Source organism: Tenrec ecaudatus, chromosome 4 (assembly GCF_050624435.1).
Source record: "Tenrec ecaudatus isolate mTenEca1 chromosome 4, mTenEca1.hap1, whole genome shotgun sequence".
NCBI classification, from domain to species: Eukaryota; Metazoa; Chordata; class Mammalia; order Afrosoricida; family Tenrecidae; genus Tenrec; species Tenrec ecaudatus.
The window spans coordinates 1,870,965-1,897,932 of record NC_134533.1 but is presented as its reverse complement, the minus strand read 5'-3'; the positions used below and the strand labels follow the sequence as shown (position 1 = coordinate 1,897,932).

The 26,968-nt window shown below is 61.1% G+C and overlaps 2 protein-coding genes across 2 annotated transcripts; both read left to right on the top strand.

The window, feature by feature from the left end:
* Positions 1-4,753: 4,753 nt before the first annotated feature.
* CTSD (cathepsin D) lies at positions 4,754-11,359 on the top strand. The gene is made up of 9 exons (XM_075545187.1): positions 4,754-4,914; positions 6,929-7,088; positions 7,687-7,810; positions 8,070-8,188; positions 8,950-9,164; positions 9,948-10,070; positions 10,254-10,398; positions 10,478-10,576; positions 10,750-11,359. The coding sequence occupies exons 1-9, from the start codon at positions 4,850-4,852 to the stop codon at positions 10,915-10,917; spliced, it is 1,218 nt and encodes a 405-aa protein (XP_075401302.1). The 5' UTR covers positions 4,754-4,849; the 3' UTR covers positions 10,918-11,359.
* Positions 11,360-11,585: 226 nt separating this feature from the next.
* IFITM10 (interferon induced transmembrane protein 10) lies at positions 11,586-26,416 on the top strand. The gene is made up of 4 exons (XM_075546761.1): positions 11,586-11,608; positions 13,910-14,080; positions 14,836-15,289; positions 25,419-26,416. Exons 1-4 carry the CDS (start codon positions 11,586-11,588, stop codon positions 25,566-25,568), a joined length of 798 nt encoding a protein of 265 aa, XP_075402876.1. The 3' UTR covers positions 25,569-26,416.
* Positions 26,417-26,968: the final 552 nt, after the last annotated feature.

Here is a 26,968-nt window from a genome sequence, read left to right as displayed (position 1 = left end):
AGCCCCGGCATGGTGCGGAGGAGTCATGAGCAAGAGGCAGGCAGGGGCGGTACCGACCAGGCGACGGGTCCTTGAGCAGGGAGACCTTTGACCAGGAGTCACCAGCCTGTAGGATACAGCCCAGGCCCTTTGCTTCCTGGGAGTGGGGGTGCAACCAAGGCCTGAGGCCCCTCTGTCTGGGGGTGGGCACTGTGCCAGGGGTAGTGCGGCGACACAGGCACCAGGACACAAGGGCCAGCCTGTGCTCTGGGGCCACCCGGGGGGAGGGGAGTCCACACTCCCGGGGCCTTTGGGAGTTTGGTGAGCCACAGGAACTGTGGAAACAATGGTGTGTGGAGGCGTGTGACCTCCTATGACTTCACCCCAGGTCAGCAGCCCGAGGCCAATTCCTGGGAGGTGAGGTGCAACCTGCCTGCTCCTTCCCATCTTGTTGGGGTTCCTCCCACATGGTCGCTCTGGCACCTCTGCTGCCGTGCAGGGACCACACAGAGCTCACAGACCAAGCTCACGGGTATGGGGCTCATGAGGGAAGTAACACACGATGATTCAGGACCAGGAAGTGGCTTAGGAGACAGTTTTTCTGATCCGGCGGATGTATTCTCCCAGCCTGGCCCACAGGTCATGCGCGGCTCTCTGTGAGCCCAGGCCCACAGCCCCTAGGCTTGGCCTCTGCCCTGCTTGGGCAAGCTCCCGCACCCTTCAGCTCCTCTGTTAGGAGCTCAGGGGACCTCCTGCCACCAGCAATGTTCCCAACAGTCACACAGCTCCCTTGCTTGGTTGTTGGCTCAAACATTCAAACACTCTGCACCGAGTGGATGCCAACTCAGAGCGACCCTACAGGACAGGGCAGAACTGCCCCTGTGAGTTTCGGAGACCTCAACTGCACCCGGGGGTAGAGAACCCCGTCTTTCTCCGGAACAGCCGCTTTGGAACTGCCTGCTTTGGGGACGGAGGTTCACTTGGTAATTGCCCTTCTCTGGGGCCCTGCTCCTTGCTTGAGTGCCGGCCTCCTGGTTCTGCTGTGTCCAGCCACTGTGTCTCCACTGCCATGGCTCACCATTTCTAGCATTAGGGTCCCACTCTGTCACCTAGGTCTTGGAGCTCACCCTCACAGGGACCCCAGGACCAGTGGTCTCCCTGCTATTCCTCTTTCAGGATCAGACTGGTCCCCTCCTGCCTGGGGGGGGGGGCAGACTCACCAATCTTCTCAATAGGGTCCCACACACCTCACTTGCATGCCCCCCCACAAGTGTGCCAGGTGCCTTATTTACTTGATGAGTGACATCCCATCCCTGTGGGGACCATCTGAAGGACGGCTGTTAGGTTTCTAGGTGGGAAATGCCTCGGTCCTTGCTGCGCACGAGATGGGAATTCACGCCCAAGCCCGGTTTGTGATCCAAGTGGGTTTTTCGAAAGGACTGACACTTCCAGCATTGCGGTAAACTGAACACAAGCCCCCTCGTGACACTGTAAACCCACGCACGTGGGGACCTGAGGCCCGAGAGAGCTCGAGAATGAGAGCGAGAGCTGGCAAGCGAGCGAGGACCGCAGCACAGCCAACTGGAAGGCAGAACAGCAGTGGGTAAAGAGGGCCCTGGTCTCCAGGTTCCAGTTTTTAGGGCTTTCTGCCAGAAGGTGTGGTTGAAGGTACTGGTTGACCCCATTGGCTGAATTAAGCCCACCTGACCTAGATTGGGCCAATCCAGGTGTACCATCCACCTAGGTGTACCGCCCCCCCATCCCCACCCCCACCCTTGGTTTGGGGCCTGAATTGACACATGGCCTTTAGCCTTTATCAACTTCCAACCTCCTGTGGGGGGGCCCCCAGGCATGGAGAGGTACAGCCCCCTATCTTGCTACCTAACAAAGCTTATCTGAGATCTGTGTCCACACTGGTGGAGGCTGAGACCAGGGGCACCAGAGGCTGTGTGTGGATGGAGACCACAGGGCAGGGCAAAGGTGCCAGGCCAAGACCACAGGCCCAAGCACGGAGACCACGAGGCAGCACAGAGGAGCCATGCCGAGAAGATGGGGCGCTGAGGCACAGGGACAAAGGGACTTCCTGCCAAGAGCCACCGAGGCAGAGGCCAAGCGACCGCGTGGCTGAGAGGCTGAAGATGACCGAGAGAGACTTGTCTGCTGCCCGAGGAGTGGTGTTGCCATGGGCCCACACACAACTGCATCCTTACGGCTTTCTGGCCCTGGCCGGTCGTGACCGCTAACTTCCCTGACAAACCCTCGTAACGTGCGTTCTGTCTGTGTGTTCCAAGTGGCTGCAGTAGGGAGCTGTGGAGCCCAGCAGAGAAGCTGAGCACTGTGGGAGGCGTGGTTGATGTCAAATCCGAAACAAGCAGAGTCACTGCCACGGGGCCGGCTCTGCTGTCCGAAGGGTCTGGAGGGCAGGCTGTCACCTGGAGGTTCAGTTTACCCTTGTATCCTGAGCAGGGATGTCCGAGAAGGTCAGAGCCGGCCCCTCACTTGTTTTCTCAGAGTCGGGGCCTGGGTGTGCATTCTGGGGTGTGTAGTTCAACCCAGAGAGGGTAGACTGTGATTCTTTCATCCTGCGTCCACCCCTGTCACTGCCCTAAAGGGGTCCTCCATCCGCTGCTGGAGCTCCTCCCACTGGGTGGCCTCTCAGCGTTCTCCATCCTGGGCTCTCACCCACCCTCACTGGCACACCCACCCTCACTAGCACGCCCACCCTCACTAGCACACCCACCCTAACTGCGCGTGTGAAGGACACTGGGGGCGCCGTGGATGGCCGGCAGGACAAACAGATCTGTCTTGGAGGAAGGATAGCCAGGTGCTTCCCAGGGGCAAGGAGGGCGGGAGATTCGGTCTCACGTGTCCTCAGGGGAGGTCAGTGCCTGCAGAAGGGCATCATGCTTGGTAAAGCAGAGGGGTGGCGAAAAATGGAAGGCCCTGAACAAGATGGACAGACACCGTGGCTGCAGCAACATGTTCAACCTAAGAACCATGCGGGACGGCGCAGGGCTGGGCAGTGTTCCCACTGCTGTGCTGTACGTTGCTTCGACAGCAGCCGACAGCCGGCACACCAAGTTGCCCGCCAAGCGCAGGAGAAAGCAGGGGTGACGCGATCAGCCTGCAGTGTTGGGGAGAACACAGTCGGCGGTGGAGAGCCAGAAGCCCAAGCAAGCCCAACTCAGAGGCAATGCGGTCGGGGAAGACTGATGGCAGAAGTCCGTGGCCTCTCCATGCTCCTGGTCCAGGGCTGCTAGCAGACACACCAGCAGGGAGCCATTCGACACACACACTCCATTCTCCTGGTGTTAGGCCCTGGCTCCCACGTCGGTAAACTCCTCTAGCATCCCACAGGCCCCCACTTGCCAGTAAGCCTCTCAGCTCAGTGTGTCTCTGCTATGCCCGGTCCTAGGGGTCCCTATGGCCTTGGCCACTTAGTCCCCTCCCTTGCTCTGCTCGCCCCTAGCTTTATCACCTTCCAGCAACCTGTAGCTCCCCTATTGGAGGTTTGTCCCCAGTTCCACAGCCAGCAGCCCCCAGATGGTGCCAATGGAGAGGCCAAGGCACCTCAGTAGAAAGGGTGATCGGCTTCCCAAACGGAGACCTTGGACACCTTTCAGAGCACAGCGCCACTATGACACACGTGGGTGGCCCTGGCACGGAGGCATAGGGTGGCTGCTCCTCCTCTAGGCCAGCTGGGAGCTTTGTTTGGTTGAACAGCCCCCCCTTCCCTCCCCCACTACCCTGCTGGCCCTGTAGCAGAGGTCGGTGGTGCATGGTCACTAAGTGTGGGGTCAACAGGAGGGTGCATTGCCGTGACCCTGGAGTGTGAGCAGGGGTCCCTGACTCACTCGGCTGCTGACCTCCACTCCCCCTCTGACCCACAGGGAGACCCTGACCCACCAGGACTTCCGCCGCCCCTCGCAGAGAGGCCAGGATTGGAGCACCGTCTGCAAGCCTGACCAGAGCACCCAGGAGACTCACTTGGTGGCGTGGGGTGGGGGTCGGTGGCTTGGTCTGAATTACAGGAGACAATATAATCACTGCACCCGCTGTGAGCCACACAGCCTCGGTCTGGCTCACAGGGTGTAGGAGGACCCAAAGCTGGGCAGAGCCCCTGGCAGCAGCTCCTCAGAGACCCTGCACAGTGGCACCTGCTCCCGGGCCACCCCACACTATTACTTCCTGTTAGCCCCTCTGCTGATGAGGACCCCTCTTCTGGGTCCCTAACCACATAAGGTGTAACACCCCCCTCCCCCCATATCCCACCTCCTACTGGCCAGGTAAGAAGGACAGGAGCTTGACTCAGCCTAGAGCCAGGTGCCTGTGGGCAGCACCCCTAGCCTGCATATTCAGCTCAGTCCACAGCCTCTCCACAGTCCGTCCTGGTGGGGAGCCCAGCAGCGCTGGGCCTAGGACTTGGCACCTGGGCCTTTCCAAGGCACTGACTACACCCAGGGAGCAGCCTGGGGACTGAAGGGTCTGAAGCACAGGGAGGCACAGGAGGAGGCGGGGCCAGGTCAAGCTCAGGTCTGGGGAGGTGGAGTGGGCGCCCTGGACAGTTACGGTCGCCAGGCACAATGGGGCAGGTGGCACTGAAGGTAGGAAGAGGAAGCAGCAGGGCCTGGCGCGTCCAGGGAGCGCCGCAGCAGCCTAGGAGGTCAGGTCACCTTGCGCGCGCGGCCCCGCCCCCTGGACCTCAGATCTCCGCGCAAGGGGCGGGGCCTCACCTGGAAGCCCCGCCCCGCGTGCGCCGCGCGCCCACGTGACGGGCCCCGGGGCAAACAAGCAGGTCAGCTGACCGCGGACTGCGCTGTCATCCCCGGTATAAGCTCGCTGTTCGGCGCTGCTCCGACCCGCCGCTGCCATGCAGGCCCTCAGTCTCGCTCTTGTCGTCGGCCTGCTGCTCGGCCCCGCCGCCGCGATCATCCGGTGAGCTCCCGCGCCGCCCCGCCCCGCCCCGGGCAGCGGCCCCCCTACCCGCCGCCCAGCAGCTGTGAGCCAGGGTGCCACCCTCCCTGCCTGCCTGCCCCTCGGGAGCTTTACATGAGGTCCTTTGGGCCTTGCGAGCCCCGGAGAAGCCAGGGAAGAGAGGGGAGGGCCTCTCCAGCTGGTTTCGCTCTGGCCTGGGGTTCTGCCCCCCCCAGGTCCAGCAAGATCCTGTGCCTCCTGGGCCAGGCCCAGGGACCCTCCCCACGTGCCCGTCCTGCACGGCAGCCAGCCCCCCACACTGGGCCCTGCACCTTCCCTGCTCCACCCTCCCCCTGCTTGTGGGCAGGTGAGTGAGGTCACCCTCAGAGCCTGGGAGCCAGGGAGCTGGTCTGACCATCTAGGAGTCCAGGCCCTGAGCCCTGCCCCAGGCTGGCCTACATGGGCTCCCCGTGGGCCCAAGCTCAACAAGTTGGCCCCCACAACCTAGGTGGGGAGCTGCTACAGGCCTGAGCCTGCCCAGGCGGCTGGCTCTGCCCACAGCCTCCTTGCAAGAGAGGGTGGGCATGGCTGAGGGGGCGTCCTTGGGACAAGAGGATGGTCACACCTAGGCTTCCTTGTTCCGGGAGGGCGTGTCCCATCCCCAGGCTAGCGCCATAGGCTGTTCCCAGCCCACCACCTACCCTCTTGGGCAAGACCATCATCCTGGGTCACGCCCTTGGCAGGTCTGAAAATGTGGGTGACCTTGAACTCCTTGTGAATCCCATGAGGCAGGGCACACCCCGAGCCTTCCTGGGGCCCATGGGGCAGGGATGGCCCCGGGCTTGGACTCGGGGAGCCCAGGTGTGCATCCTCCCAGGACACCAGCCAGCCCCGGTCAGCTGTGCCTCCTTCGGAAGGTGCCCCCCCTGCCACCGGGGTGGTGCCTGGAGGCATTGGGAAGAAGGTGGCAACCTGTCTGGGGTTGCCTGGAGAGCTGTGGGGATGAATTTCAGGGCCCTGGGAAGGAGGGCGTTAGGCTGCCAACGGCAAGGTCAGCAGTTCAAAACCACCAGATGCTCCGTGGGCCAACAGAGGCTTTCTGCTCCAGAAAGAGTCAACATGAGTCCACAGCAGTGGGTTTGGTTTTGGGGGGTTGGTAGCACTGTGGATCAGGCAAGGGACAGCTAACCTGCAAGTTACCAATTCAAACCCAGCAACCTTGCACTAAGGGAGGACAGGCTGTCTGCACCGGGGAAAGGCCCACTGCTTCAGAGACCGCACACTAAGTTGCCTGATAGCCATGGAAGGTTGAGGCGGTGACATGCAGGGTGGCCCAGAGAGTCAGAGCCTGAACAGTGGGGTCCCTGGGGTGGTGAGGGCCAGGTCCCTGGGGTGGCCAGGAGGGGGTCTTGGAGGCCGACTGCATAGTCCAGAGGTAGAGACCTCAGCAGCTGGGCCCCATGACACCCCGTGCAGGGCAGGTGGCTGGCCTGGCTGGTGCCCTACGAAGAACCCCCTGGCTGCTCACTGAGGAGGGGCTGGAGCTGGACGGGCTTCCAGGTGCCGGGGGTGGCTGGGAATCTCTCGGCTCCTTCAGAAGGAAGGCTGGAGGTTCCAGGCCACGCAGAGGTGCCTGGGAAGAGAGGGCCGGTGACCGGCTCCCAAACGTTGGGCCTTTGGAACGCGGTGGAGGCCGGTTCTGCCCAGGCCACGTGATCCAGGACTCCACAGCAACGTGGGTGGCCTGGATGGCTGCACCACTGGGAAGAAGCCAGGCTGGATGCAGGGTGGGAGTGAGGGGCCCCACAGGGGGTTCCCAGCCTCTGGCCAGGGCAGCTGGGTGGTGCACTGTTGGGCAGCTCTAATGGAAAGTGGGCCTGTAAGTTGCTGTGCAAAGTTGGGGCGTGGCCAGGCAGAATCGGGTGCTGCAGCAACCCCATGCAGACACTGTTGGGGGCAGGGCGGGGCTTTGAGTGGCCTTTGGGGCGGGGTGCTTCCTGAGCCCCATGTGACCGCTCCGAGTCTCTTCCCACAGAATCCCGCTGTACAAGTTCAAAAGCATCCGCCGCACAATGTCTGAGACGGGTGGCCCGGTGGAGAACCTCCTCTCCAAGCACCCCATGCCCAAGTACTCCCAGGGGATGCCACCCGTGAATGGGGGGCCTGTGCCGGAGGTGCTCAAGAACTACATGGATGTGAGTGCTGGGGGCTCACAAGCCCATGGTTTGGGGTCTTTGCCTCTTCAGCAGGCATTGGGGGATGGGGGGCCAACTCCCCTCCCCACCAGGGCGCTGGCTCTGAGTGCCTAGCCTGTTGCCCAGCTGGTGTTGGACTCGAGAAGGTTGGTGGGTAGGTGGGTGGGGGTGGCGAGCACCAGGCTGACGTGCTCAGAGAGGAAACCCAGACTGGCTTCCACTTGCCAGGCCCAGTACTGTGGGGATGAGTCCTGGGCCAGAGCCCAGCACCTCTGGGCTGCCCCCAACCCTAGTCTCTGGCAGCCCCCGGCTGCCCTCCATTCCTGATCCCCTGTGGTCTGCCAAGGGAAGGACAGGTGTTGTGCCCTCTGCCCCACTTGGTTAGACATGGTATGTGACTGGGCTGATGGGAGAAGGGGGGGCCAACAGACCCACTCTTGTCCCACGCCCCCCATCCTGCACGTGCACACACACACAGCCAGTGAGGGAGTCTGGCCCCGACCCACCCCACCCTGAGAGGGACCTGGAAAGCCCTGTTCCTGGGCCAGGACCTGCCCCTCCCCCACCTGCCTGGCCACTGAAGGCTCCTCCCCACCAGGCCCAGTACTACGGGGAGATCGGCATCGGGACCCCACCCCAGTGCTTCACGGTCGTCTTTGACACGGGGTCCTCTAACCTGTGGGTCCCCTCTTGCAACTGCAAAATACTGGACATCGCCTGCTGTAAGTGCCCGGCCCCTGGGCGTTGACCTGGGCAGAGAGGAACTGCTCAGGATGGGCTGTGCTGGGTCTGCCCCTCGTGCCCCACCCCCAACCCCCACTTCCTCGAACTCAGCAGTAGGTACCTGCCCAGGCCCCTGACCCCCTGCCACATGGGATGTCCACCCCTTGGGCTGTCCATTCCATTCCCTCCATCAGGGTGGTTCCCACTGGGGACTGGCAGGGTGGGCACCAAGTGGACCTGTCCTCTGCCCACCAACAGGGTTCCACCACAGGTACGATAGCACTGAGTCCAGCACGTATGTGAAGAATGGCACCACCTTCAACATCCACTATGGCTCGGGCAGCCTCTCGGGCTACCTCAGCCAGGACAGCGTGTCGGTGAGCCTGCGGGACTGCACAGGAGATGCCCTCCCGGGGCAGCGTGTTGCAGCTGGAGCAGAGGGCTCAGAGGAGGGAGGGGCTTGGCTGAGGACTGACCCAAGGCATGGCTTATCCCAGCTAAGAACCAGGCTTGATGAGGGACAGAAAGGGGGCACCTCTTGGATGCATGGATCCAAGGGGGAAACTGGAGAGGCTGTTTCCTGGAGAAGTCCCGCATGGGCAGGGGTCCTGGATCCCTGGGATTTGGGGAGGTGCTGAGCTGACCCCTGCCCGAGGCTGCTGGCCAAGGGCAATGTGGACGGCCTCTGGGTGAGAGGGTGTCCAGGCTGGGTGCGCATGCCCACCACAGGATCTGTGTGGCACTGGTCCCCGCGGGCACAGGAGACCCTCCTGGCAGCATGCTTGATGTGGTGGCCCCCTCCCTGTCCGTCCCCTTCCTGTCTGTGGCCCAGGCCTACTCTGGTCTCAGTTGGGAGGGAGCCAGATGTTGCGCACGCTGCCCCCCTCCCTCCCCAGGTTGTGGGTGCCAAATGGCCCACCCACACTACATCCTGCCCTACCTCCATGTCTACAGCCTCAGCCCTGAGTCTGATAGGGCAAGCCAGGGTGGTAGGAGTGGGGGTAGGGAGATGGGGGTGGAGGGCAGCCTGCAGTTGTGCCTGCCCAGGCACGGGGCAGAGGTGGCACAGAGGCTCTGCTCCACTCCCCTGTCCCCCTGCCCCACATAGCTGGCCTCTGACCCCCAGTGTGGCCCACAGGTTCCCTGCAACTTGAATAGCGGCATCAAGGTGGAGCGGCAGACCTTTGGGGAGGCCACCAAGCAGCCAGGGATCACCTTCATCGCGGCCAAGTTCGACGGCATCCTGGGCATGGCGTACCCCCGCATCTCTGTCAACGATGTGGTACCCGTCTTTGACAACCTCATGTCCCAGAAACTTGTGGAAAAAAACATGTTCTCCTTCTACCTGAACAGGTGCGCCGGGCCTGTGGACCTGTGCCCTGAGCTCAGCCCACCTTTCACAGGGAGAATCAGGCGGCAGGGAAGGGTCAGTCGCTGCAGGAGGGGCCCATAGTGCCCACCCATTTCAGGCCACCCTCCCCAGCCCCGAGTCCCCTCAGCTGATCTGCACAGGTCCCCCTTCCTGACAAGCACCAGCCGGGGCCTCACAGAGGGTCCCGAGTGCCTCTGGGTACCTTCTTGATCAGGCTGCCCCCTTAGGCTGTTGGCCACTCTCTGGGGGCTGGACAAGGTCCAGGGGGACGGGGAGGTGTGAGCTTGGGTTGGGCTGGTGGGAAGTGACCCCATCCCTCACAGGAAGTGGAGTCAAGTTAGGGGAACCTGTATGGGGCGAGCTGTGGAACCGTAGTCCAGGCGGCGGCAGCCAGGCGACCCACTGGGGCTGAGAGGCCTAGGCAGCCAGTATGGTTCAGGGTGGGCTGGTGCCGGGGTCAGCTCAGGCTTCAGCAACAAATGGCTCTGGGTCCCTGGCAGGAGGAGAGATTTGGGAAGAGGTTCCTCCCACCCAGGGTCACCAGGCATTGCCTGGGAGGCTTAACACCCCCCCACCCCACCCTCCCAGCCCTCCCTGCTGGTTCAACCTCAGCAGGGATTGCACCAGAGGCTGTGGGAGGGAGGGGCTAGAAGCAGAGAGGAGGGGCTGAAGCCCCAGGGTGACAGAAGGATAGAAGTTGGAATCCCCCAACCCTGGTCCGGCCTCTCCCCCTTCAAAACCTGAACCTGGCTCCTCCCTCCCAGAGACCCGACTGCGCAGCCCGGGGGCGAGCTGATGCTGGGCGGGATAGACTCCAAGTACTTCCGGGGCTCCATGACCTACCTCAACGTCACCCGCAAGGCATACTGGCAGATTCACATGGACAAGTGAGTCGACAGGCCCGGACCAGCACTCCAGGCCAGAACCCCTCCCCCAGCCATGGGCTCCTCCCCATGGCTGCCCACCAGGGACCAGGTCAGGCACTGGCACACTGCTCATTCCAGGGCTGTGGGCTCTCCCCCTGGAGGGCTGGGTGCCAGGGCCCCGACGACGCCTCCTGTCCTTCGCAGGCTGGAGGTGGGCAGCGGACTGACCCTGTGTAAGGGCGGCTGCGAGGCCATCGTGGACACAGGCACCTCCCTGATGGTGGGCCCCGTGGAAGAGGTCCAGGAGCTACAGAAGGCCCTGGGGGCTGTGCCGCTGATCCAGGGAGAGGTGAGCCCCGGGCCTGAGAGGATGTCCCCCCTGGGCCCTTGGGGCTCCCGCCCATCATCACGGTGCCCCCTCCCCACAGTACATGATCCCCTGTGAGAAGGTCTCCAGTCTGCCTGACATCGTCCTGTCTCTGGGGAACAAACCCTACACCCTCTCGCCGGAGGCCTACATTCTCAAGGTGAGGCAGCGGGCCCTGGCAGGTGTCCCGTGGCTGGACGGTGGGGATCTGGAGAAGGGCTTTGGATGTACAGTTGTCCCAGGCCAGGAAGACTGAGCAAGGTCATGGATCTGTGGGTGGAGGGTGACCCAAGGAGGGTGGGGGCTGGGTGGGCTAACCACAGTGGCCCGCAGGTATCCCAGGCCGGGAAGACCATCTGCTTGAGCGGGTTCATGGGCATGGACATCCCCCCACCCGGGGGCCCTCTTTGGATCTTGGGCGACGTGTTTATCGGCAGCTACTACACCGTCTTCGATCGTGACAACAACGCTGTGGGCCTTGCTGAGGCCACCAAGGTCTAGTGGTCCCCCCCCCCCAGGGCCACCACCCTTCATTCTTTGGGCATCACAACTAACCCTCATGGGCCCTGTTCCAGAAACGCTGCCCAGCTGCCTTTTGGTCAGTCTGCCCGTCCCTCTGTCCGATGGAGGAGCTGGGCATGCACCTGCCTCACTAACGTGGAGGCGCAGCCAGGGCTCAGCACGGACTCCCCGCCTACTCCACAGCCCCCTGCTCCCAGCTGGGCCTCCCAAAGGCCCCTCCCTCCTTTAAAGAAGCCCACCCTGCCTGAGGGTCCTTCTGCCCCAGCTCTGCTGCCCTCGGCACCCCAGGAAGGGTAAGGGAGGGGACCGAGCCTGCAAGGAGGTCTTCGGGGAAAGCGGACCTGACCCCTGGGGTGGGGCTGGGAGAACGGAAGCCATGGCCGGCCCCCACGTGGATGTGACAATACAACTGTCCAGCCTCTTTCTGTGTTTGTTGGTGTGTTTGTGCTTGGAGGGCAGATTTCTAAATCCGGCTGTAGGGCTGTGGGCTGACTGCTTACCGCACAGGAGGGGCCCCAGTTGCCCTGGCTGGCTGGGCCACGCCCTCAAGGGAGTGCTCCAGACCAAGCAGGCCATGAGTGGCTGCAGTGTGTGGCTGTGGCCCGGGAGACAGTGGCAGCAGCAGGGGTCCAGCAGAGCCAGTAGGGATGGCCAGGCACACCTTCTCAGGGTGAGCAAGTCTGCCAGTGTCCCCAGTAGGCCCTGCCCTCAGGAGGTCCAAGAAGAACACCTTGCTCAATGGGCTTCCTGTGCCCCACTGCCACCCCACTGAAGGCCCTGGGGGAGAGGCAGCCTCCTTCTTGCTGGTTCTGGACTAAGGGGAGCAGGTCCCTGGGCCTGGGGGCGGGTGGGGGATGTCCTTGCCGGAGGAGGCAACGGGTTGGTGGGGTTTCAAAGGGGAGTAGGAGCTGGTGAGCCAGTGCAGGGGTCAGGGCAAGCAGAAGCACCTGCTTCTGATCCTGGAGCCGATCAGCCTGCAGGACGCCCCCTGGGCAGCTGCTGTGGGCCCCTGGCCTGGCAGACCTGCGCCCCAGCTTTGTCTCCTGGATGCCATCTTGGGAGCGTTTACCCAGAGTCCCCATGAGAGCTGGTGTCCTGTGCCTGTAATCCGAGCAGGGCCTGGCTGAGCACTGCAGGGGTGGCTGGGCTTACTGGGGATGAGTGCCTTTCAGCCCAGGGCACCGCTAGGCCCCAGGCAGAGCCAGCCAGCTCCCCTGTCCGATCTCTCTGGACTCCACCTCTGCTGCAGGCCCCGTGGTGCCCCTCACCCACCAAGCCCGGAGCTGCCTGAACTTGGCGCCTCACCTCTGATCTGGATGGGGCCCTCAGGCAGGTTGCTAAGATGATCCACCCTGAACCCCTCAGCCCCGATGATGGCTGGCTTCAAATCCAGCCCTCAGGGGCTTAGCTGGTGCCCTGTGCCCGACACTCAGGGTACTGGCAGCCAAGCCAGGGGTTCCCTGCCCCCTCCCTCTGAGTCATCCAGGAACAGATGATTCCTGAGTCGGGGTACCAGCTTCTAGGTGGGGGCCTCAAAGACAGTTTCCTGGGACAGAGAGGGACCTTATTCCTCCCAGTATGAGCACCCCAGCCCTGACCTTCCTAGCTCTCAGGGCCTCTTGGAAGCCCCTGCAGAGGTGCCAGCTGCCCAAAGCAGAGGACAAGTGAGGGCTGAGGGTGAGCGCAGGCCGGGTCATGCCGAGTGCATGTCCATCTCCCAACAGGCTTCAGGGAGCTGGGGTGGGGGACAGGATGCTGGTTGCCTGGAGCTTGAGGATCCCCAACCCCCCCACCCCCACCCCCTTGGTTAAGGCCCCTTGTCAGCATCACTGACCATAGACATCGACTTTGGGTTCCTGGCAGGACTGAGAATGACAGGGTCAAGTGGGGGAACGGTGGGGGGTTGGGTGGGGGGAGAGCTGCGGGTAGGCATGGAAGAGGGGTCCTTGGAGGACCAGGGGCTCTGGAAGAGAGCAGTGGTGTCGCAGAAAGGGGGGCACTTTGAGAGAAAAAGGGCTCAAGGGAGAGGGCCTCTGAACAGAGGCAGGCCTTTGAAGTTGGATTAGGACATGAGGGGTGGGGTGGGGGTGTTCACTGCCAGGCTGAGGTCCAGCTTCCAAGGGGGCTGGGGGGGGGGCGGGCCAGGAGCGGCACTGGGTGCTCAGGAGCTTGTGGAGGTGGGAGACTCCAAGATACCAGATATGGAGAGGTTGCTGGGGTCTTGGCAGGGAGATTGCCTGGGGCTGGAGCAGTGGGCTGGTCTCCCATAAAGGGCAGATAAGGACTTTGAGCGGTTGGGGGCAGGGGCAGCTGGTGAGGGCCAGAGCATCATCAGGGCCTGAGCCCCATGTTTGGGCCTGGGCCTGGCACTGGGGGGACTCAGTGGGGTGGGGGGCGGTGAAGGCCACAACTCTTGAGACTGGATTTTGTGAGAGAAGTTAGCAGGCCTCAGAGGCTTCCGGACTTGTTTAAAGGGGTCAGATTTAGGGAGAGGGAGAGACCCCAGGAGAGGACGGCCAGGAAGGGTCTTGACTCTGGGCTGGAGCTGTGGCTCGGAACTGGAGTTTAATTCAGTGGGGCCTGGGAGGTGCCTCCCCCATCCTGGAGGAGCAGGGAGATGGGCCCTGGAGTGGGTTCTGGGTTAGGCACAGGAGCGGTAGAACTTGGTGAGGGGGCAGAGGTCTTGGGCACCTGGATTTGGGAGCTGAGGAGAGGTTGGTGGGGGGTCCGGGATTTGGGAGGGGCCAGGCTTGGAAACGGCAGGTCCTTGAGATGAGGGGGCTCTGGGAGGCCACTGGGCCGAGGAGGACCCAGTTGGAGGGGGCGCACCCCGCCCGCTCAGGGCTCCCTAGGGTCCTGCTTCCGGCTGGGCGCCCGCCCCCGCTTCCCTGGCGGCAGCGCAGCGGGCGGAGGAGGGCGGGGACCAGCGAGCCGCCAGCCGCCGCCTCCACCGCTGCCGCCTGTGAGTCAGGCTCCGGCCGCACCACCGCCTCGCCGGCCTGCGCTGCGGAGCCCAGGTGCCCAGCCTGCGCCCCCGCCCCCATCCCACCCCCAAGGTTGAGCTCAGACTCGTCTGGGCGGACAGCCGGCGGTCGCGGGACAGAAAAGGATTTGCAGCCCGCGGCGCAGGGGCCGCCAGTAGGTGAGAGCGCCCTGTGCGGCACCGGGCCGGACGCGGGGGGCGCGCGGGGCGCGCGGGGCGAGGGCGCCTTTGGGGCCTAAGAAGTGTCGTGTTGATGAGGGTTGCTGTATGTCTGTTGGTGGCTCCAGTGCGTGGCTCTTAGTGTGTGAGTTTGGGGTCCCAGCACCTCTCTGGGCCGAATCGGTGCGGGGGGTGGGGCGCGCTCTCGGAGACCCGCTGCTGCGCTCATCCTGGGCGACGGTTGGAGCCTTGTGTCCACGCCACTGTGCCAGTGGGGGAGTTGTTTACCTGACTGGAGCGTGCTCAGGGGCGGGTGTGTTGGCAGGTGTGTGGGCAGGAGGTGTTCTCCAGAGGCGGCCAGGGCAGGTGACTTGGGGAGCGCTGCTCACTGTGCAGTTAATGATGCGCGTGTGCGCACCCGCCAGAGTGGCTGGGGCGCTGAGAGGCTGGGGCACTGTTTATTGCTACAGTGTAGCAGTCAGTGTCGCCGGGTGGGGGGAAGGCAATGTTTGTGCGCAGATGGGAAGTGCTGAATAGCCACCGTGTCCTTGCCAAAGCTGCCCTTAAAGAAGGGCAGTGGCTGCCATCCGCCCCTGGGGTGGGTGGGGGAGGCAGGTGGCAGGCCTACAGCTGACAGCCTGGGACATTTCCATCCCTGTGGGTTCTGTGGATGGGGTAAGGGGGCAACTCTGAGTGAGGGGGAGCAGGGTGGCCAGGGCCCCCCTCCCTTCTGCTGACTCTAGCCCTCTCTCCAGGCCTAGGGCCCCCCGCCTGTGCCCAGCCCGGCTGGGAACCCCGGCCTGCACCACGGACGGTACCCAGGAAGCCAGAGTGCCCCTGGACGGGGCCTTCTGGATCCCCAGGCCCCCAGCTGGGTCCCCGAAAGGCTGCTTCACGTGCGTGTCCAAGCCCCTGGCCCTGCAGGTGCCTGCGGCCCCGGGCCCTGAGCCCCTGGCCTCCCCGCCCATGGCACCAACCCTCTTCCCCATGGAGTCCAAGAGCAGCAAGACGGACAGCGTGCGGGCTGCAGGCGCCCCTCCGGCCTGCAAGCACTTGGCTGAGAAGAAGACCATGACCAACCCCACCACAGTCATAGAGATCTACCCGGACACCGCGGAGGTGAATGACTACTACCTATGGTCCATCTTCAACTTCGTCTACCTCAACTTCTGCTGTCTGGGCTTCATCGCCCTGGCCTACTCCCTCAAAGTGAGCCCCCACTGGCGATGGGTGGGGGTGGGCACGGTGGATAGGGCTGGGTCCTGGCTCTCCAGGGAGTGCACAGGGGAGCAGGGGCTGCCCAAGGGGCTGAGCGATAGAAGGAAGACAGGAAGCTGCCCATGGGATCCAGGGGTCAGCGGCCAGCACGCCGCCCCCTAGGAAGCTCTGGGGTGGAGCTTCGGAGCCAGCCAGGGTCTCTGTGTGACTGGCTTAGCAGGGCCTTTGGGGATGGTGTGCAGATTGAAGGTTGACAGTCCTGCACTGTCTGCCTGGACAGCCTTGGGCAGATGGAATTGAGCCGTGGGGCAGGGTGGAGGGCCTGGAAGCACTCCAACTTGGACAGTGAGATCACTGGCCAGTGAGCTGCTGGGGGCGCAGACCTACCCTGCCCCCACAGAATGGGCAGGGGGTAGGAAGGGAAGGATCATGGATGGTGCGTATGCCTTCACAGGGGCTGGCAGGGTGAAGGTGGTTGCACAGGACAGGGGAAGGAGGTGGGGAGCTGGCAGGAGGGAGGTGGGGTGAACGCACATTCAGAGGAAAGCCCAGCCCTATGGGCCCTCCCAGTGGGGGAGGGCAGCATGATGCCAAAGTGAGTGGCCTTCAACTTGGCACCTCCCCCCACTTCTTCCCCTCCTCTTCCACCCCACCCACAGTATACCATCCCTTTCTCTCCAGGGGCCACAGTCTCTTGAGGGCCCTGCAGGTGGGGTTGGGGGAGACATGGAGGGAGGAGGTGGCTGAGCCCTGCCCCCACACACCTGCCCCAGCATCCCATGTAGCTGAGCCATCTGTGGACACTCCCCTGGGTCCCCACCTCCTTGGGGAGCGCCACCTGCATGTGCAAGTGTGCACATGCGTGTGCATATGTGTGTGGTGAGGGCGTAGGCACACAGGGCGGGACCCTGGATTTGAGGGCCAAGGTCCTGCCAGCCTATTTCCAGACCCCCCTGGGCTCCTGCTAAGCAGGGGGCAGAGTGGCTCGGGCAGTGGGTACCACAGCTGGTGGAGGTGGCTGCCCCTGGTGCCCTGCCAGCGGTCTGCAGATATGGCTCTGGCAGAGCAGGCGGCTCTGAGCTGTCCCTTCCTCCCCTTGGCTCTGGTTGTGGCCGGCCGGCTGGCATGGGCAGACCCATCTGGCAGGGCCAGCAGGCAGTTGCCTGGCAGGCAGGGTTGTAGGTAGGTCACCGGCCCCTGAGCACTGCAGGGTCAGTACTAGGTGGGGGGTGTGGGGGACATTGGAGTTTCTGAGGGCACAGGGAGCTGCCCTCGCCACAGCTTCATACCAGGGTAGCCCTCCTGTGTCCTTGCTGGGGCCGGAGGTCCGGGGCTTACCCATGGGCACAGGGTTACAGAGAACTGGCTAGCTCTAACTCCTACCCCGGGGACTTGTCCACCCGCCCGCCAGCTGCCTGTCTTGGGGTCTGCAGCCAGGGATGGGCTCCCTCCAAGGGCACCGAGTGGGCTTGGAGACAAAAGGCCTTGGCTGGAACCCCAGGCCTTCTTGGGCTTTCCTGAAGCCCTGCTCCCATACCTGTTCATAAAGCCAACAGAAGCAAAGAGGCCTTGAAATGGGTACATGTGACAGGAGCGGAGGTTAGCTGGACGCTGTGTCCCCCCCTCCATGCCTCATGCACCCATCGCGTCATCGCTTAGACTAGGCGTCTGGACGCTCTGCTCAGCCTCCTGTCCTGGGCCACAGAGACACAAAAAGCCAATTCTTCATTCATTGCCGCCTCTGGAAGCTGCCTGTTGGTCATTTCGTCCCTGTGCTGCATAGCAGCCACTGGCTCCCGCCATTGGCTGGATAAAGTCCAAATGCCTCCTCTTGGAATCCACAGCCCTTGGAGATCCATCCTCACCCCCTGTCCTGTCCTCACATGCCAGCACCCTCTGCCCAGGCATCCCCTGGACACGTGGTGCCGGATGTGTGCAGCTGGCTTGGCACAAGCCTTCCCTCAGCCTGTGGAGCGTCTGCAAGACCCATGTCTCCTTTCGGAGGACCACGTGGGTATAGTCCTCCCTGTCCTGGTCACCCTCAGACTTGCCCCTTCCTCTCGGGCTGGGCAGGGTTGATCGGAATAGAGGCTCATAAGTGGTTTGTCGAGGCGCTTGGTGGACACAGCACACGGCAAGATGGATGCGCATCGAGACCTTGCAAGCAGGAGTGCTGACCCCCAGTGCAGGCTGAATAGCAGCGACGGGAGACATCGTGGCGGGTCAGCATTTTCACTGGGCCCCAAAGGATGGACCAATGGACAAGTGCTCAGATGAGAAACTAGCATGAATGAAGACATGGGGGTGGGCAATTGGGGACTCGGGCCTCTGGGGGATTAGAGGAGGGAGATTGTCCTGGAGGGCAGTTTGAGCCCATATAGGGAAGGGCTTGAAAAGCCAGGGTGAGCAATTTGGATTTCGTGGCAAGGGGGGCATGGGAGGGAAAAATGTGACCTGTGGCTTCTGTGGAGGATGGAGACAGGAGCCTAGAAGTGGAGAGAGGCAGGGTCGTGGCCCAGGACTCACAGGAGAGCCTGCAGCTCAGCGGGGGGTAGGGGCAGTGGGCAGGAGAGAAGGAGAGGGTGTGTAGGACATGCAGCTGCTTGGTCGGGCCCAGAAGGCTCGGGGTGGCGGTGATGGCCAAGTCAACATCGATTAGGAGGGAGGATGCTGTTTTCAGATATACGCATTTGCCACTCTCTCTGTTCTGAATATTAACACCATTCATTCATTTACTCATCCATCTGCCCATCCACCCTTCCATCTATCCATTCATCCACCCACCCTTCTATTCAACCACCCACCCCTCCATATATCTATTACCTTCCCACCCATTCTTCCATCTGTGTATCCACCCGCCCATCCATCCATCCATCCATCCATCCATCCATCCATCCATCCATCCATCCATCCATCCATCTGCCTTCCTACCACTCTTCAATCCATTCACCCATCCTTCAAGCCATCCATCCATCTGTCCATTCATTATCCACTTGCCCATCCATCCATCCACTCATCCATCCATCCATCCATCCATCCACCCACCATGCATCCATTCATCTACTCATTCTTTCATCCATCCACCTACTCCTCCACCAATCCATTCATACATCCATGCTTCCATCATCCATCCATCCATCCATCCATCCATCCACCCACCCTTTCAGCCACCTAATCATCCACACACTTGTCCATCATTACATCCATATATCCATTCACCCTCTCACCCACTATCCACCCACCTTTCTACCCATCCATTAACCCTCCTTTTTCCCAATCATCCATCCATCCATCCCTATAACCATCCACACATATACCCACCCTTTCTTCAGTCCATTAATCCACTTACCCACTCATCCATCCATTTTCCCATCCACTCACCTATCCATCTACCTCCTTCAAACCATCTCAATGGACTCCCACACTCCATCCATCCATCCATCCATCCATCCATCCATCCATCCATCCATCCATCCATCCATCCATCATGTTTACACAGTTAACTGTGTTTCCTCCTCTGTGTAGCACTCTCTCCACCCTATCCCTCCTGCCTTAGACATGAACCTTAACTATCCCTCGAACCCCACTTTCTCAGCAACTGCCTTTCTTTCACCTACTCACCCAACACCTTGATAAAGCTATACAGCCTCCAAGCGACCTACCTATCTCTTCCCCACCTTCGCCTCCAGCTGAACCGCTCACTCTAGTCTTCATAAATGGTCCTTGTTCCCTTGGAACATTCAGTGGTCGTCCACTTTCTGAGAACCCTACATAGCTGTATACCCAGGCATCCATGGCGGCCTGGTTCAGAACCTGGTGCTGTGAGTTGTGGTATGTGGCGCTGGTGTTCTAGAGAAACAAACCCACTGACTCATCTATGTATGAGAGAATGAGCAAGAAGGCACCTGTTGCTGTTACATCATCTGGTGTTAACTTGAGACTTAAGAGTGAATGGGGTGGAATTTAGACTGTCAATCAGGTCACAGCTGGATGACTTCATATGGAGGCGCTACTGAGATAAATAGCTCACTGGAGGCGGGACACACACTCACTGCCTGCGAGACATTTCTATTGACAAGCACCATGGAGCTATGCTGATAGAGCCAGAGACCTGGAGCTGGAGGAGCCAAGTGAAAACCCACGCCAGCGCTGAGATGTTTCCACCACCACTGGGTCCACAAGATTTTCCACCCACTGGCCTGTGATCGTCCTACATTCTTCGCCACTGCATGTGTTGCATGTGTCTGAAGAAGAATTTATGGACTAGTATCAACATGTGGGCTAATATTGAACTTATGGACTTGATCTGGACTGGGTTGGGATGTTTTTAAATATACAATTATTCTTTCTATAAAGCTCTTTCTTATACATATATGAGTCTCCCTAGATTTGTGTCTCTAGTCTACCTGGACTAACACAGCATCCCAACCCAGTCCAACTCCGGCCCATGAGTCCAGTGCTTGCCAGAGCCCTCTGAAGCCTCATGTGGAGGCAGGCTGATGGAGCAGGGAGGTCACAGGTTAGTGGGTGCAAAGTTGCATGGATCCCAGACCCATGGGAACATGGTAGGCTCAGGCAGCTCCCAGGGTTAGCGACCCGCGTGGCCCCCCTCCCCCTGCCCCCACTACAGGCAGACACGCAATCGTAGGGAGTAGCAAGGTGAACCGGGAGAACCCACCCGCTCCTTCCATTGCCTTCTCCCCTCTTCTAGCCTTCTGTCTACACTCTGACTTATCTGAATAGCGACCCACCCATTGGTTCCTGCAGGCAGCAGTGCCCATGCGGGCGTCCATGCTGCTTCACCAGACACAGGTCTGCCCCTTCCAGGGACTGTATTCCCGAAGCTGGGTCCTAAGCGAGTGGGTGGAGCACTATCCTGGAGTCATTGGTACTGCTTTCCTGGCTAATCAATGAAAGTGAATCATCAGGCATTCCATCCTTCTAATTCGGTGGCCCTGAGGGTATCTGAGATACCGGTGAGCTGGCCTCCAGTATCTTTGCAACATGGAAGCTGTAACACGGTGATAAACTGGCAGATGGGTGCTGACTTATTTATGATGGTTAGGGGCTATGGAGTCAGTTCCGACCCACAGCGGCCCTGCGCACAAGAGGACAAAGCACAGCCTGGTCCTGCACCGGCCGGCCTCGCCATGCCTCCTGTGCCTGAGCCTGGTGTTGCAGCCTGTGTCCGTCCGTCTCACCAGGGGCCTTCCTCTTTTTCGCTGCCCCTGCACATTACACCAAGCGTGGCGTCCTTCTCCAGGGCCAGGTCTCTCCTGACAACACATCCAAAGTACATGAGACGAAGTCTGGCCGTCCTTATCTCTGAGGAGCCCTCTGGCCGCACCTCTTCTACGACATTGCTTTGTCCTTTGGGCCGACCACAGTGCCTTCAATGGCCTTCCAGCACCCCCATTCAAACGCCTCTTGATTAACCCAGATGAACCATCTGCATCATCTCTCTATCTGCCTTCTCTATGTTCCACCAATTTACCCACAGTATACATTCCTCCAAGCCCCAGCCACGCCAGTCTCACCGTCCCTGATCCAGGCAGCCTCGTAGACACCCAGCGGAGGGGTCTTTCCTGGAACAGACAGCCTCATCTTTCTCCCCCGGAGCGGCCAGTGGGTTTGAACAGCCAACCTTCTTGGCTGGCAGCCCAGCCCATTCCCACCACCAGGACGCCCAGTACACTCCTCTAGCCTCTTATTAATTAGTATTAGTCTATCCGTATGGCATCATCTCTCATTCCTCGCATGACTCCTCTCCCCCTCCCCCAGCCAGAGGTTTCATCCCCCCTTGTCCTCCGTCCCCGTGTTCATGCGTCTGTCTCCCACCACCTCACCCTCCCTGACTCTGACTGACAGGTACCACCAGCATCACTGCCCCACCCCCACCCAATCGCCTAGTTCTCGATCCATCCCCCAACACTAATATATATCCTGCCACTGCCCACCCACAAGCATTACGCATGCAGTCAGCGATGGCAGTGTCCGCATCTCGCAGAAGGGGCCCTGGTGGAGAAGTGATGGTGCTGGGCCGCCATCTTCAAGGTCAGCAGTTCGAGACCACCGCCAATGCGGAGGAAAAAAACTTTCTACTCCCCTAAAGAGTGACAGCTTCAGAAACCCCAAGGGGCTGTCCCCCCCCTGTTCTGTCTGGGTGGCTGTGAGTCAGGGAGAGGGCGGGGGAGGGAAGGAGGAAGGAGAGAGAGAGCGCAACAGAGAGTGTCTGAGAGCCAGTAAGACGGAAACTCGCACCTCGCCTGTTGGGTGGCGGCCCCAGGCGTGAAGAACTGGAGCCTGGTAAGGGAGATGGGTGTCCTTTCATCTGGGGAGGTCAAAGAGGGTGAAATGACAATGGGGGTGAGCTGAGTCAATTCGTGAAATCGTCCTGTGTGTCTGGGGTAGAGGAGCCCTGGGGGCTGTGTGCTGGTGTTGGGGTGTGATCCGCATGGTTGGTAGTTCGAAATCACTGGCGGCTCCAGGGGAGAAAGACTGGGCTTTCTACTCCCCTCAGCAGTTCTGGTCTCCGAAACTCACAGGGGCCCTGTGAGCTGACACTGAGCAGACATCAGAGGAGGTCTGGGAGAGCACCCAGGGGCAGGGAGCAGCCCCTGACAGGCCCTGAGGCCCAGTCGGTTTGATGGCCACTGTGGCTGGGGATGGGAGCCGAGAGGGAGAGGTAGCCGGGGGCCAGGCCGTGGAGGCCTCCTATGGAAGTGTCTTCTATATCAAGTGAAATGAAAGGCCGCTGGAGGAGTGGCGTGGCGGCTGCTGCCGGGGAGATAACTCTTGCGGTATAAGATGCCGCCAGGGATTAATCAAGCCTGGTCCAGCGCGGGAGTGGTGGGGGTTATCTGTATGTGGGCTTTCCGAGGCAAAGCCAACAGTGTCCTGATGGATCAGAGGGCGGTGAGGGACAGCTCTTTCCAAAGGTCCCCCAAGGATACTCCCAGGCCAGCCGGCAGGATGGAGGTGCCCTTTATAGAGATGGGAAAGAGTGTCAGGGGTCGGGCTTGTGGGCATATAGCTCCACTCACCATGCCAGCTCACCAATGCCTGCGCCCTTTCAACTACCCACCTGGGTCTCTCCCCCAAGAGCTATTGCCCCCTCCCTCTACCCCCACCACCAGCTATCTTCCTGGTGCGTTCTCCTCCCTAGCTTCACCCGTCCCCCTTCTCCAGGAGGGGTCACACCACCACCACCAAATAGCAGGAACCGCATGGCCATCACGCGGCCCGTGGTTGGACACTGCCCTACTAGCTGCAAGGCCAGTGGTTCAAAACCACCAGCCGCCCAGCAGGAGAAAGACAGGGCTCCCTCCTCCGGTCAGGAGCGACAGCCTCAGAAACCCACTGGGGCAGCTCTCCCCTGACCTGCAGTGTCGCCGGGAGCCGCCTCACCTCGTCGGCAGGCGCTTAGGTGTGTGGTTCCGTTGACCTCTGTTACAATCCAGATGTGGTCCTGAGCACGCCCCACCAACCACAGTGCCGTCCAAAATACGTTGCCGGTTCTCAGGTCCAACCTGGGGGCTTCTGGAGATGGGCGGAGCTGCCCTGCGGGGAGTGCTCAGCCCATCTTCTGAGGGACAGTGGGTGGGTTTGAACCGCCAGCCTTTTCAACGAGTGACTGAGTGCTTAACTATTTATGCAATCCAGGGGCACCCTTGTTTCTAGGGGCCCACCTGCCCCTTGTCAGTGTGTTTACGGATGGAAACACCTGCCCGTCAGCCTCCTCTCTCCTCCCTCTTTCAGCTCTGCGTCCACGCAGCACTGCCCGTCCGTCCGTTCTCCCTTGTCCTTTTACCGCTTCCCGTCCACTCGGTGGCCACGTGTCCTTCAACATGCGACCCCTTGCCCTCACTCCTCCGTCACTTTCCGATGAACCCTGTGGTTGGCTGCCATTGGCCGGACGCTGTTCTATTAAACCCATGACTGCAGCCACGGTGTCTGTCCATCTCGTTGAGGGTCTTCCTCTTGTCCGCTGACCCTGTGCTTCACCAAGCAGGATGCCCTTCTCCGGGGACTGGCCTCTGCTGACAACACGTCCGCAGTACGTGAGACGACGTCTCACCTTCCTGGCCTCTGAGGAGGGCTCGAATGATACGTCTTCTCAGACCATTTGCTCTTTATTCCGCCCACAGTGCTGTTCAGTCTACTTGGCCCACACTGTTCATTGTTCAAACGCACTGGCCTTTCTTCTGTCCCCCTGGCCCACTGTCCAACTGTCACAGGCATAGGAGGCGGTTTAAAATACCGTGCCTCGGGCCAGGCGCGCTGAGTCTGCAAAGGGGCATCCTGGCTCGTCAGCGCTTTAAGGGGTCTTGTCCAGCAGATTTCCCTGTGCCGTGCAGCATCCGATCCCTGGACTTCTGCTTCTATGAGCATTGGTTGTGCAACTGAGCAACGTGGGGTCCGCGGCAGCTTCCATCGTTGCTCCGCTTACCACCGTGTTACCTGTCGGTCCAGGTGTGAGGATTTCACTCTTCTTTCCATCGAGTCCTCATCCAGACGGAAGGCTGCAGTCTCTGGTCTTCATCTGCAAGGGCTTCAAGTCCTCCTTGCTTTCAGCAAGCCGGGTGGTGCCATCTGCGTCGTGCAGGCTGTTCGTAAGCCTTCCTCCAGTCCTGACGCTGCGTGCTGCCCCGTAGAATCAATCCAGCTCCTCTGATGATCTGCTCGGCGTAGACGGAACAGGTGTGGCGAGAGGATACACAACAGCCCCGATGCACACCTTTCCCGAGTTTCCTCCACGCAGGCTTCCCTTGTTCTGTTTGCACAGCTGCCTCTTGATCCGTGGCCGAGTTCGGCACCAGCACAATGCCGTGTTCTGGAATTCCCATTCGTCTCGAGTCTACGATGGTCCTCGCAGACCCATGCCCTGGCACAGTCAATAAAGCACAAGCGAGCATCTTTCTGTGGCCTCCGCCTTGAGCCAGGCTCCACCTGACACCAGCATCGTGTCCTTTGTTCCGCATCTTCGTCTGAGCTTCCAGCAGCTCCCTGTCGATTCCCGGCCAGTCTCGTCCATGCTGAGCGTGTTCTTCCGGTTTGGGTTTTCTAGTTCTGGGTCTTTGATCATTTCATCGTAACACCTGGCCCGTCTTCCCCAGCTGCCCGGGGGGGTGTTCTCTTCAGCTCCTCGGGGTCATCAAAGGCCTCTTCATCCACGACGCCACCAGGGCTTGGCTCACCAGCAGCACCAGTTCCCACCCTGCCCGCGCTGACCCGTGGTGACCCCTGGTGTGTCAGCGAGCCATGGCGCCCGGTGTGGTTTCCCAGGGGAGCTATCCAGGTGGCAGCCCCCTCTTCCAAGGCTCCAGCCTTTCCGTTGGTGCTCAGTGCTTTTGGCCGTCTGCACCACCAGGCCCAGATGCGCTCAGATCAGCGTAGCCCCCTTCCTTCCCCTCCCACCCCTCCCTCTGCTGCTGTGACAGTCCAGTCGGTGCCATTGAGTTGGTTCCAGCCCATAGCGACCCGTGTGCACAAGGAGGAAATGCCCCTGGTCCCGGGGCACCCTCACAAGTGTGGTTGTTTAGGTAGCCATTGGATCGGTCCATCTCATAGGGGAGGGTCTTCCTCTCTTTCACAGACCACCCCTCTCCCCAACACACACACACACACACACACACACACACACACTTTACCAAGCATGTACAGACCTACCTTATTGGTGGGCCGTTAGAGACTCAGTTGCACACACTATGCCCCAGAGCCCCCAAGCGTGAAGCCAGAGCCCATGTCAGGGGGTAGATTCCAGTTCTCCACAACGCCTCGGGACCCCCACTCTCCTCTCCTCTCCAACTCCCAGACCCCCTGTGCAGTTGTCGGCAGCCCTGGTGGCACAGTGGTTACACATGGGGCTGCTAACTGAGGTCAGCTGTTCAAAACCACCTGCCGCTCCGCAGGAGACAGACGAGGCTGTGTGCTCCTGTAAAGAGACCCAGGGGGCAGTGCCAGGTTCCTGTCCTTCAGGGTCACTGTGAGTGGTAGTGAGTGAACGCGATGGCATGAGAGTGGGCTTACTCAGGGTGGGGCAGGCCCTGTCTCCTAACTCTCTGTGTGTTCATCACCCCCCCGCCCCTGATTCCCGCCCCCCCCCTTGCTTGGGCTGCAGGTCCGAGACAAGAAGCTTCTCAATGACCTGAACGGGGCCGTGGAGGATGCCAAGACAGCTCGGCTGTTCAACATCACCAGCTCTGCGCTGGCCGCCTCCTGCATCATCCTCATCTTCATCTTCCTGCGCTACCCGCTCACGGATTACTGAGGGCCGGGGTGGGACCCGCGGACGCCCGAGATGGCCCTGAGTGGCAATTCTCAGGGGCCAGGGGTTGCCCGATGCCGTGATGATGGGCTGACCATGGTGTGGGTTCTAGGGCCGATGACCTAAGGCTGTGACCCGGGCAGACAGGCCATTGGGAGCTGAGCCAGTGAGGGGCAGTGAGTACCCCCCAGCCTGCCTTCTCTGCCCCTGCCCTTTCCTGGGGCCCAGCTCTCCCTTCTCCTGGCTGCCTGCTGGCTTTTTCTGGCTGACCCCTCTTGGGCCCCTGGGGCCCATTAGACCCCTGACCCCCCCAGCAAGAAGGGCTTATATGGAGCTGCCTCTATGGGGAGCTGCCAGCATTTGGGGACTCCCACCCGTTCCCCACCTTGCCTCCTCCAAACTGTTACCCCCGCTCAGAGCTCTTATATATGTGGACTTCCAATAAAACACTGTCCAGCTCCAGCCCTGGCCTGTGTCCCTGCCCACGGGGGGTGGGGGGCAGTGGGAGCAGTGCCCTGGGTTGGGTGTGTCCCCCCTGGAGCTCGGGGACCCAGGGGCTGCACTCTTTGGCTCCTTCCACCTCTGGACCCAGACGCAGGTGGGCAGTGGTTCCCCAAGTTCCTACCTCTGCTATGGAGTTGAAGGTGGGGGCGGGGGGGCTCTGTCTGCCCTCAGCCTGTGTGGGCACTTGGTGGCAGTGCCAGCTCTGGGAGCAAGGACAAGCTCATCTCGGGGAGCTCGTGGTGTGTGAGCATCAACCAGGGACAGGTCAGCAGCCTGGACTCTCCTGGGGACAGGGAGGTCAGGCAGAGGGTGTGTGTGTGTGTGTGTGTGTGTGTGCAGGGAAGGCCCAGGAATGGTGGTGGCCAGGGCACTGTGTGGACAGGTGAACCTTCCCGACCTTCCTGGGGACAGGGAAGTCAGCCATATGTGTATGTGGGCAGAGAGGGCCCAGGTCGAGGGCCTGGGAAGGACCCAGGAGTGTGGGGGGAGGGCACAGGGTGTGTGTGTGTGTGTGTGTGCGTGCGTGCGTGCGTGCTTGGAGTGGGCATGGCCAGAGTGTCCACTGGAAGTCCTGAGTGGTCCCCAGAAGTCACCTTGGGGTGGAATGTGCCTGGGAAGACTGAGGGGAGGGAGGAGAGGGGAGGGAGTGGCATGGGAGAGGCAGGGTGGGTCGGAGGGTGGGGAGCCGGGGTATGGCTCCCAGGGGTGCTGGGGTGGAGCTAGGACTGGTTGGGTCCTCAGAGGACTGCAGAAGGAAGGCCCAATAACCAACTTTTAAAGCCCCACCATCAACAGCCCACGTGGCCAAGTCTGCTGTGGCCCTGTGGCTCATGGGAGTCGGAAGTCTGTCTGAGGCACAAACAGAGGCCGAGGTGCCGGCAGGGGCCACAGAAGCAGGG